The sequence below is a fragment of the Notolepis coatsorum genome (assembly GCF_963971535.1).
Source record: "Notolepis coatsorum genome assembly, chromosome: 14".
Classification (NCBI taxonomy): Eukaryota; Metazoa; Chordata; class Actinopteri; order Aulopiformes; family Paralepididae; genus Notolepis; species Notolepis coatsorum.
In genome coordinates, this window is record NC_140178.1 from 63,243,094 (window position 1) to 63,258,399 (window position 15,306).

At 46.9% G+C, this 15,306-nt stretch overlaps 1 protein-coding gene across 1 annotated transcript in view; it reads left to right on the top strand.

Moving 5' to 3' along the window:
- The window catches only part of LOC311240544 (uncharacterized protein), a gene marked incomplete at its 5' end in the record, with an annotated part of 243,031 nt that overhangs the window by 83,030 nt on the left and 144,695 nt on the right, over positions 1-15,306 (top strand). Inside the window, 5 exons of the mRNA XM_084329122.1 lie at positions 1,129-1,173; positions 1,723-1,766; positions 2,691-2,756; positions 2,869-2,921; positions 3,357-3,429. Of these exons, the coding sequence (XP_084185248.1) occupies positions 1,129-1,173; positions 1,723-1,766; positions 2,691-2,756; positions 2,869-2,921; positions 3,357-3,429 (281 nt within the window). The remainder of the gene's footprint in view (positions 1-1,128; positions 1,174-1,722; positions 1,767-2,690; positions 2,757-2,868; positions 2,922-3,356; positions 3,430-15,306) is intronic.

Sequence of the window (15,306 nt, forward strand, 5' to 3'; positions counted from 1 at the left end):
CACCTTGCATCATTAGTAGTCCGGGGGCGAGATATCAAAAGGAACACTGTTTATCACACTTTATACACACAGGGGAAGTAACAAGTTAGTCAGCACTTCTGAATACTTAGCAGAATATTCAGGATGCTACACATATCTCTCTCTCTCCCCATCCATCCATCCATCTCTTGGGTTGGGGTTACGGTTAGGGTTAGGATTAGGGTTATGGTTATGGTTATGGTTACAGTTATTTACAAACAATACACACCACGATAGATGCCTGGCATGGCAAGCTCAGTTAAGGGATACCAGAGCTCAACTAAAACACAGGCCTCAAGACAGCATGGTCACCTAGCTGAGCAGTCAGGAGGATCTACTGTCAGTTTAAAAGTATACTTCAGTGGCCAGTATGTTGTTGTTTGTTGATGTTTGTTTGGAAAATCTTCGGTGACCTGTAACCCAAAATGACCTGGCACAAAGAATTGTGGGATTGGAATTTAGGGTGTTCATACAAACCTCTATTGCATACAGTATCACAGATCACATACTGAAACACACTCACAGGTCCCATACTGTAAGTCCTTTTCAACAAGTTAATATAGGTCCTAAACATGTCTAAGCAAAGTTTATTGCTGCGTTTTTCACAGGACCATGCATTGCAATGAGCTTTTTATGTGACATCACATAAAGACAAAACTCCAAACAACTAATTTAAAGGCACAGTTTCTGAATACAGGCTTGGTGCTAAATCTGCCTGGGTTGTGTTATTTCACAGTTTGAGTCAGGAGGCCCATCAGAAACACAGATGTACTGTATGTGCTGCACAAGCAGTGTAGAAGTGAGGTTTTCACAATATGGAACCTTTAATATGTGTGAAGTCATGGATCCAAAGCCTCTAGGAGATATCCGTTAGCCTCTAGATAGCCTGTTATGTTGACAGCATCAAAAGTCAATATGCCTGTGTGTGTGTGTGTGTGTGTGTGTGTGTGTGTGTGTGTGTGTGTGTGTGTGTGTGTGTGTGTGTGTGTGTGTGTGTGTGTGTGTGTGTGTGTGTGTGTGTGTGTGTGTGTGTGTGTGTGTGTGTGTGTGTGTGTGTGTGTGTGTGTGTGTGTGTGTGTGTGTGTGTGTGTGTGTGTGTGTGTTTTTCAGGTTATTCCGTTGCGAGCGGGCAACTCATCGGAGACTCAATACCAGGTTTTAAACTCTATCTATCTATCTATCTATCTATCTATCTATCTATCTATCTATCTATCTATCTATCTATCTATCTATCTATCTATCTATCTATCTATCTATCTATCTATCTATCTATCTATCTATCTATCTATCTATCTATCTATCTATCTATCTATCTATCTATCTATCTATCTATCTATCTATCTATCTATCTATCTATCTATCTATCTATCTATCTATCTATCTATCTATCTATCTATCTATCTGTCTGTCTGTCTGTCTGTCTGTCTGTCTGTCTGTCTGTCTGTCTGTCTGTCTGTCTGTCTGTCTGTCTGTCTGTCTGTCTGTCTGTCTGTCTGTCTGTCTGTCTGTCTGTCTGTCTGTCTGTCTGTCTGTCTGTCTGTCTGTCTGTCTGTCTGTCTGTCTGTCTGTCTGTCTGTCTGTCTGTCTGTCTGTCTGTCTGTCTGTCTGTCTGTCTGTCTGTCTATCTATCTATCTATCTATCTATCTACCAATCAATTTATCAATAAATGTATCTATACAGTATCTATCTCTTGTATGTTTCAGATTATCTGGTGGGGGTTCCTAATGATAGAAACACAGCAGGATCAGTAAGATATTTATCTTCTATGTTCTGACAGGCAGAGCTGCTTGTTTAGTTGTTGTGTACTAAATTACATGAAGGTGTGTCAAGACATATATAACTTCCAACCCTGCACACAAAATCTCCATTGTAACAAGTAATTGAATCTAGGCCAAATGTGATCCAAATGTAAACGAACATCCTCTAGAGTCTAGATGTTATTGTAGATGTTCCTCTAGATGTTATTTGAGGTGTTCCTCTTTATGTTTCTCTACATGTTCTTCTAGATGTTCCTTTATATGTTCTTCTAGATGTGCCTCTAGATGTTCTTTGAGGTGGTCCTCTAGATGTTCCACTAGATGTTCATCTCAATGTTCTAGATGTGCCTCTAGATGTTCTTCTAGATGTACCTCTAGATGTTCTTTGAGGTGGTCCTCTAGATGTTCCACTAGATGTTCATTCCAATGTTCTAGATATTCCTCTAGATGTTCTTCTAGATGTTCCTCTAGTCTAGATGTTCTTCTAGATGGTCATTTAGATATACCTCTAGATGTTCTTCTAGATGTTCCTCTAGATGTTCTTCTAGATGTTCCTCTAGATGTTCTTCTAGATGTTCCTCTAGATGTTCTTCTAGATGGTCCTTTAGATATACCTCTAGATGTTCTTCTAGATGTTCCTCTAGATGTTCTTCTAGATGTTCCTCTAGATGTTCCTCTAGATGTTCTTCTAGATGTTCCTCTAGATGTTCTTCTAGATGTTCTTCTAGATGTTCCTCTAGATGGTCTTCTAGATGTACCTCTATATGTTCTTCTAGACGTTCTTCTAGATGTTCCTCTAGACATTCTTCTAGATGTTCCTCTAGATGTTCATCTCAATGTTCTAGATGTCCTCTAGATGTTCTTCTAGATGTGCCTCTAGATGTTCTCATGATGTTTCTGTACCAACCCTCCAGGTACAGATCTATGATGGTAGAAGCAGTGGACAACTGAGAGGCTCCCACACATTTACAGGGACACAGGTTGACACACACACACACACACACATATATATATATGCATGCATACACATACTGTATACAGTATATAGTCTCTAGGTGGTGTCCAACTTTAGTTCTGTGTTGTATCCTCTAGGTGGCGTCCTACTTTGGTCACAGTGTCGCTGTAGCTGACATCAACAGTGATGGGTGAGGCTGTTTTCTAACCCTAATTAAAATCTGTTAATTTACAAACCTGTTTACACTTAAATGCTAACGCCAGCGATTCATAAAACCGTTTTGACGTCATTCAGTTTTCTCAGCCAGACTGACAGCTAGTCTCATATCTCAACTAGCCCCAGCATGTATACAGCATACAACTATATATACTATCCAAAGCCCTTTACAACTTCTGCCTCACATTCACTCACACATTCAAACACTGACAGCAGAGGCAACCATGCAAGGTGCCAACCTGCTCACTGCAGTTAGGGGTTAAGTGTATTGCTGAAGGACTCTCTCTCTCTCTCTCTCTCTCTCTCTCTCTCTCTCTCTCTCTCTCTCTCTCTCTCTCTCTCTCTCTCTCTCTCTCTCTCTCTCTCTCTCTCTCTCTCTCTCTCTCTCTCTCTCTCTCTCTCTCTCTAGGTTAGATGATGTGTTGATTGGAGCTCCTCTCTACATGGACAGAGTAGCAGGACAACTCCAGGAGCTGGGACAGGTTGGATGTGACATTTTTTTCAAAAATGTTTTTTAGATACAGTACTGAATTTTGCCATTCGGACGCATGCAATTTGAAATATGAACATAGAATATAGAATATCAGGCTTATAAATGACCTTATTATGGCCAAGTCATACATTTATGGATCAGGCCAAATCTCCTCTTTTCAATGGCAGAATTCCAAATAGTACCACCAGGTGCCCGTAACAGGGCAGCAAAGACTGTGAATGAAATCTACTGTAAGTACAGTTACTTTCTTTGTAAATAGCTCCGCCATTTGTCATCAGATTGAGATGCGGTTTATTTCTAGACGTTCACAGAAAGGTAAAGAAACAAACTATTACCTATTTTATGGTAATAATGATTTTTTTAAACAACATTGCTATTGGTGAAACAAGTGCTATACAAATAATTTATATATATATATTAGTGCTGTCAATCGATTAAAATATTAATCTGATTAATTGCATGATTGTCCATAGTTAACTCGCGATTAATCGCAAATTAATCGTATTTAAAAATAAAAATGTATCTACCTTAAACGGATCTTTTTCAAGTTCCAAGTTTTAATACCCTTATCAACATGAGAGTCAACAAATGCTTGCTTTATGCAGCCATTTAACACAAAGGGATGACCCTCATGCATTGCAAATTTGCATCAAATTCAAAACAGATTGATGCACAAAATAACTATTTATAATATATAATAATTTAAAACAATGAATAAAGTGTGCATGAAATAATAGGGGAAACATTGTGCTGAAACATTAACCAAGTGAGCACAGCGCACTGGGCAGGCCGCAGGAGCGATAATAAACACACATTACCTATTCCGAAGACGGTAGAACAAAGGTGGTCTTGCGTTCAGGAGTGGTGGAAATAAACTCCTTCATGACAACATCTGTCTGTGTTCTCTCCTCCGGAGGCGGAGTCTGAGTCGAGTGTATTTCTTTTTTTGCCTTTGGCTTTGGGCTCATTATTATAGAAATCTGTTATGGTTTGTAACCGACCCCAAACGCAACGGCACAGAGAGAGTTGTTTTCAGAGTTAGCCAAAAACAAGGGCGTGTTTATTCTCAGAGTCACAAGATTGAATTAGGTGGAAAACAGAACAAACGGGGAATCTGGCATGTGAAGAATGTCTTGCGGCTCTGCAGATTCTCCCAGACAGTGTTGTGAGGAATTTGCTTGTGACGTCTGAGCCGCTCTGCAGATCCCCCCAGCATACACTCCAGATGGAACACGGAGGGAGAGAGAGAATCCCAGTTAGCTCAGCGCACAACAGATAACAGAGAGGTGACTGATCCAAATTAATATCCAAGTGACTTGATCTTCGGTGTGATACACACAGTTAGCAGAGTCCAGAGAAAAAACAATACGGTAATCCAAAGAGTAAATCCAACAACAAAAATAGGTGAGAACAGTATAACAAAAACAGGATCTCTTCGGTGTTTCACAAACACACAAAAACGATTGATCCAAAAAAGACTGTTTCCAAAAACTCACCAGAGCGCAACGCGTAAAGCGGGCAGATAAACGAGGCGTAGCTTCGTACGGGGAATCAGGTTCTCCAACAGGGATACTTCACGAGAGTCCTGGGAGCAACAGACAGCGACGGGAAAGAAAGGCAGATGCAGGGAATATTCAAAACGATCCAACCTCGATATTAGGGGGAAAAGAGTATATAAAGCCCACTGGGGCGCTGATTAGAACACACATCAGGTGCGTGATGGTAATTGATACTTGACTTAGAAGTGTGCGTTCGGCCACGGACCAATCATCACAGAATCCTCACAGAAACCTTAAAGGAACGGAGCGTGGCGGGGAATGCAATTAATTAACAAAATACCTTAAAGGAACGGAGCGAGTGGGTGGGGAGCGGACAAAACCTCACAGTACCCCCCCCTCCATGGGAGCCACCCGGCGACCCAACTCGGCCCTGGCCTGCCCGGACGGGACCGAAGGAAGCCGGCGATCAGGGGCACTGGAGAGGGGGACAAAGACAGAGGCCCGGAGAGGGGGACCGGAGACGGGGACAGAGGACCGGCGAGGGAGGCCGGAGACGGGGACAGGGGCCCAACAGCGGAGGCCGGGCACGGGGACAGAGGACAGGCGAGGGAGGCCGGAGACGGGGACAGGGGCCCGACAGCGGAGGCCGGGCACGGGGACAGAGGACCGGCGAGGGAGGCCGGAGACGGGGACTGGAATCCAACGGCGGAGGCCGGGCACGGGGTAGAAGCTGGACCGGGCCAGGCGACTGGGCCAGGCGAGGGAGCCGGACCAGGCGTGGAGGCCGGGCCGGGCGTAGAGGCTGGACCGGGCCAGGCGTGGGAGCCGGACCAGGCGATGAGGCAGGGCTAGCCGCCTGGGCACAAGCTAGCTGAAAGGGCAGTCCTAGCTGTGGGAAAGCTACACACAAAGTGGAGGCCATGCTAGCTGGGGAAGCTACACGTAAAGTGGGGCTAGCAGAGGGACCGGGTTAGCTGCCTGGGCATGGCTAGCTACAGGGCCTATGCTAGCTGCAAGGGCTGCATTAACATAGAGGCTGTGCTAGCAGCCGGGGCTAAGCTAGCAGACTGGGGCCATGCTGGTAGTAGAGGCCTGGCAAGCTGCAGGGGCTCTCTCTGTGTCGGCTGGGGTCGTCATGGTTGGATCGTAATGTTATGGTTTGTAACCGACCCCAAACGCAACGGCACAGAGAGAGTTGTTTTCAGAGTTAGCCAAAAACAAGGGCGTGTTTATTCTCAGAGTCACAAGATTGAATTAGGTGGAAAACAGAACAAACGGGGAATCTGGCATGTGAAGAATGTCTTGCGGCTCTGCAGATTCTCCCAGACAGTGTTGTGAGGAATTTGCTTGTGACGTCTGAGCCGCTCTGCAGATCCCCCCAGCATACACTCCAGATGGAACACGGAGGGAGAGAGAGAATCCCAGTTAGCTCAGCGCACAACAGATAACAGAGAGGTGACTGATCCAAATTAATATCCAAGTGACTTGATCTTCGGTGTGATACACACAGTTAGCAGAGTCCAGAGAAAAAACAATACGGTAATCCAAAGAGTAAATCCAACAACAAAAATAGGTAAGAACAGTATAACAAAAACGGGATCTCTTCGGTGTTTCACAAACACACAAAAACGATTGATCCAAAAAAGACTGTTTCCAAAAACTCACCAGAGCGCAACGCGTAAAGCGGGCAGATAAACGAGGCGTAGCTTCGTACGGGGAATCAGGTTCTCCAACAGGGATTGTAACTGAGGGGTACAATTCCCTGACTGTATTAATCAAGTATTGATATCATTAAATCACTACCGTCTTGTACATTACTGGCCAATACCGTACAAAGGTATATTAGATGACAACACTTCCACAATAACAGGTTTCCACTCAAATACTCATTTAGAATATTTATTACATCAAAATAGTATTACATTATATACTTTGTTCACTTTAGATGCGCTTATAAGGCAAAGAATGTGCAGGCAAATCAATAATGAATATTAAGTAATTAGATCTAGGGATATTCTGGGAAGGGGGGGTGTACTACCGGTTGTAAGCCAGCAGGGGGGGGCAAAGCTCTATGCAAGTCAATGGTTCACGGAGGCGATATCACCCCTGGAGCAGCGGGGAAAGCAGCCTGGTCCCAGGGTGCGCGTCGTGCAGGTGAAAGCCGTGGTGCCTCTGGTACGACAGAGACGGGCTTGAGTGATGTCCCCACGGGCACGTAGATCCCACAGCAGTGGGTGTAGACCAGGGGTGGCCAACCCGCGGCTCGCGAGCCGCATGCGGCTCTTTGCCCGTCAATGTGCGGCTCTTCCATCCATAAAAAAAAAAAAAAAAAAAAAAAAAAATTTACCTTTTTTTTTTTATGTCACTCATTCCATAAGGACGTAGAATAAACATTTACAATTTTTTTTTAAATGATCCATTTGCATGTTCTTGGTATCTGAATCTAGGGACATATATGGATCAGTGTCAGAAATAGTGTGTCTGTTACTAGGCTTGAGTAAATTGTAATGAACCAAAGGAGAATATCAATTCTATTTAAAAAAAATTATTTATCTTTGACTGTAAATAACACCATGCTAAAATTGACCAGACCTGAAAAATCTAAGCAAATGAATAAAGGGAAGATGATTAAACAGAAGGTTTTGTAGATACAGTACTGAATTCTGCCATCTTTTTTATAATGTAAATTTCTCCACCATTTTTCATCATATTGCAACACCGTTTTTTGCAAGACGTTCACAGAAAGGTAGAGAAACTAACTGCGTTCTGTTTTATGGCAATAACGTTCAGGTTTGTGGGAGATGATCCCAAAAAATAAGAGAAATTAAAAAGTAAATCCAGAAGTCAGATGATTGACAGGGGCTGGTGTGAGCTGGGTAGGGTAGTTTTTCGAAATTTGAAAGCCCTGAGTCTCTTCCTTCAAAAGACTACACTCACTTTTGGCTGTGCCACTTCCTCCTGTCAATATGCGCCGGTTTCCGACTCAATGCCCTGAGATTTCTATAATCTTATATTTCACTAATAACAGTTAAAATAATTGGTAAACAAACATAATGCTGAAAATATACACTTTTACTGTATATCTCGGGCTTAAGAGGTTAACCCTGTGAGGCCCAAATTAAAAAGAAATTAGCAACTTCAGAGGCCAGAGGGTGGGACATATAAACACATTTACTATCAAATAGCATTGTGAGGCTGAACAACAGGACCAATTGACTATACATGTGCTTAAAGGGGAACTATCTTATAAATGGCTTTTTTCAGTGTTTACCATTGTTTCTTAGCTATGTGGACTTATATTAATAGGATATATGTCTCTAATTCTCATATTGGCGAATTCTTCCAATTCTCCTCTCACAATATTCACCCTCACTGAACTGAGTCATCTGAAAATGTGCATATCTGTGATGTCAGAGATTTCTCAGCTGCATAATAATGTGGCAGTTGATGTGGCAGTTGGCACCAGGCCACACAGTGGTTGGAGCCCAGCCTCAAAACGGCTTAAGATCTTGAGGTAGAAAAATGCGGTTTTTAGTACTTGATTAGAAATACAAAACAATGCATTTTTTTTGAAAAAAACCTAGGTGTTCCATAGACTCACAGGAATTGTGTAAAAGTGCCCAAATAGTGAAAGAAATAGTAAAATAGTTTAACATTTTTTAAATAATTTTTTTTTTAAATGGCTAAAAGTGATTTTGTAATTTTGCAACCGTGGGTCTCACAGGGTACTTTTAACCCTGTGAGGCCCAAATAAAAAAGACATTAGCAACTTCAGAGGCCAGAGGGTGAGACCTATAAACACATGAAGGGTGCCGTGACTGAAAAAAAAGGTTGAGAAACGCTGGTATATGGTGTGGCTCTTTGTGGTACCACAGTAATTTTTTTGTGGCTCTTAGTCTCTGACTGGTTGGCCACCCCTGGTGTAGACGGTTCTCTGCTTCCAGCAGCTTGGTGAAGAATGAAGAATAATAATCCTTGCCGGAAAGTGGCACTGCTGGCGGGGTGTAAATCCTCCGTGGTGCTGCTGGTCCGGTGTAAATCCTCCGGTTGGTCCGTGGTTCACAGTTGAACTTGACGTTACTCTATCCTATCTGCACGCGGCTATAAGTGCTCTATGTAGACGCACAATTACCCACTTCACGTGGTCTTTGACTCGTAATGAAGGTTTACTAATGAATAGCGAACGATACATTAAACAAATGTATTAGGATAACACGAGACTCTATCTTGGGGCAATGCGAGCCCTGCTCTGCCCACGTTGCGTAGTGGGTGAGACGTTGCTTGGGTAACTGGAACTGAACGAGACTGAACGGGACAATGGACAAGCCGTATTCATGGGCAGAAGCTGGGCATGTACAGACATATCTCGTCGGTACCTTTGAAGTCAGCTCTAGGGGGTAAGGCAGTGGCGCCAGGGGATCGCTTCCAATAGGAGAACGAATATTATGGTCTGTCCTGTAGACTAAAGGGACATTCAGTGTATATTGTACAAAGAATATACAAGGGATATCAAATGATATACAAATATTATACATGGGATCTCAGGCAATAAATATATATATTCGGTTTAATCTGACCCTTTGTAACAGCCGCCCCCTAATTAGTCCCACCTAATTAGCTAAGCAGAGACAGATTAACCGCACTGTCCACTACTCAATGTCTGTGAGGGGTCGGGCAGTTCACAAAGTCATGGGTCATGGTCGTCATTAGGCGAGTCGGGGAGCCTTGGCGACTCTTATCAGCCTCGCCACGGGTCGGTTGTAGATCCGCCCTTGGCCGAGCGCTTCTGCCACTCTGACCTTTCCGTCGGCACCGGTGGTCACTTTGCTTACGCGGCCGGCCGGCCACGCAGCTCGGGGTGGTGACTGGTCTATGGTCATGACGACTGGACGGGATGAAGGGGGGCTTAGGAGGAAGCGGGCCGGAGACTACTTTGATCTGTGCTTGGCTGTGCTTTCTCCTCCTCCGTCTGTTTCTCTTGTTCGCTCTGTACCCCGTGTGAGGAGGGGCCGGTCCCGGCCGCCCCGTCAAGGAGTCGCTTGGGGTGCTGGGTTCGAGGTCAGCTACGTCTGAAGCGCAGCTGAGGGGGGTGGAGTTCCGAACTCCCTCTGGTACCCACGGTTCTCTCACGGGCCTCTCGCTTAATGTCAATAGCCTCTGCTGTACGGGGGAGAGGCCAGTGTCTTCTTCTGTCGCTCTGGAGTGGAGGCAGCTAGTGGCTGCTGTTCGGTTGATAGATTTAGCGAGGGGGCCTTGTAGTGTCCACCCTAGGCGGGTCTCGACTGCTGCAGGACAGCCTCGGGTTCCGGTATGGACCCGGTCTATCGGGACGATGAGGTCTGCATGGTCGGAGCCTATCAGCAGGGTCGGGGTGGCGCCGTCTATGAGCGGGATAGGTAGTTGACGCAGGTGCACATATTTATCCATCAGCTGTGGGATGGGGTAGGTGTACTGTGATAGTCCTATTTCTTGGCTGGTGAAAGCATTTGTAATCCTATACCGTCGCTCTGGCTGCCCGCTTGCTGCGATAGTGAAGGAGACATTCTCGCCCTTTATCGTCTTTAAATCTCTTCTTATTGTCCGAATCGTCATTTGGTTCTCGCTCCCCCGCAGTCCCAGCTGGGCCGCAGCGGACGCGAGCAGAAGGGTCTTCTCTGACCCGTCATCAAGGACGGCGTAAGTGTCCATGACTTTGTCCTCGTGGCTCAGGAGCACCCTGACCACTTTGAGGAGCACACGGGGGGTCCCGCTATGCTGGGGGTCTATGTGGAGCACTCCTGTCTCGGGTGGTGACGTAGACTCTATATGGCACGAGTCGCACCTTGACTCCCAGTGTCTGCCGTAGCAGTCGGGACACCAGGGAGCGGTCTGGTGGAACTTTGGTTCTGGTGCCACCGCCTCGGCATGGTACATTACCGCGACGGGCCCACTCGGTTGTCCTGGCTGACGCTTGTTGATGTCATGCAGGACCTCCAGGTGGGTGCCACCGCACCTGCTGCACTTCTTTTTCAAGCGGCACTCAGCTGCTAGGTGGCTGCGCGCGCAGCGGTGGTCCTTGACCCACTGGCTCACATCATCCGTGGTCAGCTTCTTGAAATCTTCGCACTGATAGAGCCGATGTTCTCCCTCACAGTACTGGCACTCAATCTTCCACTGGTCCTCTTTCGTCGAGGGGGTGTTGTGGTTCTGGTGCTGCGGTACTGATTCGGCTTGGTGCATAACCGTCACCGATCTTCTTCCATCGTTTATTCTCCTGGGTCCCTCTCTGGAGCTTGGCGTGCTCCGCCCGAACGTATCCAGTCGTAAGCTGCTGACTTCTCTCGCCAGGAAGTCGGCTAGATCAAGGAGGGATGGTTCGGGGCCGTTAGGATCCCGGTGGTCTCTCTGCCGCCTAAAACGCTCTTGTCTTGCGGGTGGCAGCTTCTCTAAAATCCTCTCGACGTTAGAGTTGGCGTATAGCTCATGCATGCCCTTTTCCCGTTGCGCTCCCAGCATCCCTACCAGGGACTGCACTTTGATTGACAGGTCGTCTAGTGAGCGATTGTCTGTTGCTGGGGGTAAGCGGTCAATATGCCTTATCTCTTCTATTACGTAATCCCATATACGTCCATATCTCTGGTCCAGCGCCGCTAGGGCCGCTGTGTATGGTGTCGAAGAGGTGGCATAGGCCAGCGCTATATTGTGCGCTCGCGGTACTTTCAGGTGCTTCAGTAATATTGCATACTTGTGGCGTTCATCAGCGACATCCACCATCATTGTCTCTAGGCACATCCGGAGCTCCGTGTACTGTGCTCGACTCTCATAGGCGAAGTCGGGAAATGACGGCGTGGCAATGTATGATGTCATGGATGACTGGCACATCGGTGAGCGTTGGGGGAGAGGCCTCCTAGGCGAGTCTCCTCTTGCGTGTCGTCTTGGGCTGGTGCTTGGTGGGTACCGAAGGTCGGGTACCCAGGTGCTGTTCCTCGGGGCTGACGGTGCGTCAAACTCACCCGTGAGTTGAGTCGGGGGTTTGTAACGCAGGGCCTCGGGGCTGACTTCTGGGCTGTACTGGACCTCCTGGTCCTGAGTAGGTTGCTGCTGGTCGGGGCTGTACTGGGCCTCCTGGGCCAGAGTACGTTGCTGCTGGTCGGCTTGACACTCCTCCTCCTCCTCCTCCTCTCCCTCTGCTAGGACCTGGAGTCTTCTGTTCAGTCTCTCGGCGTGGTCCGGTTCTTCCCGGTTGCTAGGTCTCGTATGGACCGGCCGGGGAGGGGGTTCGGAGACGTGGACAGGATCCTCCTGTAGGCGGGGTCCCGGGTCGCTTTGTCGGGTAGGGGAATGTGTCCTAGACCCATGTCTTGACGATCTCTGGGAGCTCCGTGCGGAGTGAGGGGGTGTCACCATGGCAACCAGTTTGTCCATCAGCTCCGCCTGCAGCCGGTCGCGCTCTGCCTCGCGCCGGGCATGGGCTGCGTCGCGCGCTGCTTCGCGCTGGGCATTGGCGATGTCGCGCTGCGCGTTGGCGACGTCGCGCTGGGCATTGGCGCTGGCATGGGCGGCGTGGAGCTGTGCATTTGCGACGTCGGCGCGGCTTCTCTCGATGTTCTCTTCTGTCTGGAGGCGTCTGGTCTCCAGTCTTATTCGGTCGTCTTCGCTCCTTTGTTGCGCCTGGAAGCGCTCTCGCTCACCTGCGAAATGTTCGCGCTCGCACGTCTGTTGCGCTTGAAGTCGATCGCGTTCGGTGGAGGCTGCCAGGGTGGCGATGAGTGCCTGCGCCAGCATCTTGTCCGCCTCGCTGGGGGAAGACGCCGTTCGGGGCGATCGGCTCCCGGCAGTACTTGTTGGAGATCCGTTCTCCTGTTGCGTACCGAGGAGATCCGTCTCCTGGGTGCGCGTCTCTCTAGGGTTGTCTTCCTCCCGGAGCTGATCGGGGACTATTTCTTCGGTATTGTCTGGGGGTAAAGTCGTGTCAGTTCCCTCCTGGTCCCCACCGTGAGCTTGGTCAGTTACATTAGAACCCTCTAGGGCCTCTGTTGGCGGGGTAGCCTGGTTGTTAGGGTCGGACATAATTTTACTTTCTACTTTTTCCGCGTTTAACTTCCCTTTAAAACTAGGTATTGGACTGACAGAGTATGCCTCTAGATAGGGAGGTGGCTGCCGTCTGCGCTGCGGGCGATCTAGCTTAGGAGAACCGTTTGTGGAGTGTTCGTCATCGGCCATGTCAATATTAATATTATATTAATATTACGCTAATTATTATCCGGCTCGAAGGACCAATTGTAACTGAGGGGTACAATTCCCTGACTGTATTAATCAAGTATTGATATCATTAAATCACTACCGTCTTGTACATTACTGGCCAATACCGTACAAAGGTATATTAGATGACAACACTTCCACAATAACAGGTTTCCACTCAAATACTCATTTAGAATATTTATTACATCAAAATAGTATTACATTATATACTTTGTTCACTTTAGATGCGCTTATAAGGCAAAGAATGTGCAGGCAAATCAATAATGAATATTAAGTAATTAGATCTAGGGATATTCTGGGAAGGGGGGGTGTACTACCGGTTGTAAGCCAGCAGGGGGGGGCAAAGCTCTATGCAAGTCAATGGTTCACGGAGGCGATATCACCCCTGGAGCAGCGGGAAAAGCAGCCTGGTCCCAGGGTGCGCGTCGTGCAGGTGAAAGCCGTGGTGCCTCTGGTACGACAGAGACGGGCTTGAGTGATGTCCCCACGGGCACGTAGATCCCACAGCAGTGGGTGTAGACGGTTCTCTGCTTCCAGCAGCTTGGTGAAGAATGAAGAATAATAATCCTTGCCGGAAAGTGGCACTGCTGGCGGGGTGTAAATCCTCCGTGGTGCTGCTGGTCCGGTGTAAATCCTCCGGTTGGTCCGTGGTTCACAGTTGAACTTGACGTTACTCTATCCTATCTGCACGCGGCTATAAGTGCTCTATGTAGACGCACAATTACCCACTTCACGTGGTCTTTGACTCGTAATGAAGGTTTACTAATAAATAGCGAACGATACATTAAACAAATGTATTAGGATAACACGAGACTCTATCTTGGGGCAATGCGAGCCCTGCTCTGCCCACGTTGCGTAGTGGGTGAGACGTTGCTTGGGTAACTGGAACTGAACGAGACTGAACGGGACAATGGACTAAGAGACTAAGAGAGAGTTCTACATTTACTTGCGCCATATATATATGCGCTGTGAACAAATAGTACCATTTGTATTTCGCCAGCCGTATTCATGGGCAGAAGCTGGGCATGTACAGACATATCTCGTCGGTACCTTTGAAGTCAGCTCTAGGGGGTAAGGCAGTGGCGCCAGGGGATCGCTTCCAATAGGAGAACGAATATTATGGTCTGTCCTGTAGACTAAAGGGACATTCAGTGTATATTGTACAAAGAATATACAAGGGATATCAAACGATATACAAATATTATACATGGGATCTCAGGCAATAAATATATATATTCGGTTTAATCTGACCCTTTGTAACAGGGATACTTCACGAGAACAGCAACGGGAAAGAAAGGCAGATGCAGGGAATATTCAAAACGATCCAACCTCGATATTAGGGGGAAAAGAGTATATAAAGCCCACTGGGGCGCTGATTAGAACACACATCAGGTGCGTGATGGTAATTGATACTTGACTTAGAAGTGTGCGTTCGGCCACGGACCAATCATCACAGAATCCTCACAGAAACCTTAAAGGAACGGAGCGTGGCGGGGAATGCAATTAATTAACAAAATACCTTAAAGGAACGGAGCGAGTGGGTGGGGAGCGGACAAAACCTCACAAAATCAGATATTCGTTTTTGATATTTCTTTTCTGAGACTGAGACACAAGTAAACACACTACTGTTTATTCAACCTCAAGTCCTCATCGTTTGCGGCTTCGCGCCGAAATCCACGTCATGTAGTAGGCGTCGCCGATGTGTGTGTGACTGTCTGTGCCGGCGCTGCAATTGTGCATCACGTCAGACTCAGATCAGACTCAGATCAGATACACAGAAAATATCATTAAATAGTGGATTTTAACAATTTAAAAAAAAAACACATGTTTTAGACTGCTTACACTCAAATGCTAACTAAAAAAATAAAAGTTTTGTATTATTTTTTTTATTTTTTTTGTAAATCTTCTGACGCTGCAGTTACACTCCCCGCCAGGAGGGGGTGCTGGAGCACCCGCCGCACCTGTAGTTCCCGCATCCTTGGGAACTTGTTACATTCACCCACACAAGGGCTGAGGACTCACACCCCGCCCCCCCCCTCTCTCTCTCACACACACACACTCTCCCAGCTCTCTTTCTCTCTTGCCCCTTCCTCATCTCTCTCACCCCCCCTCTCTCTCTATCTCTC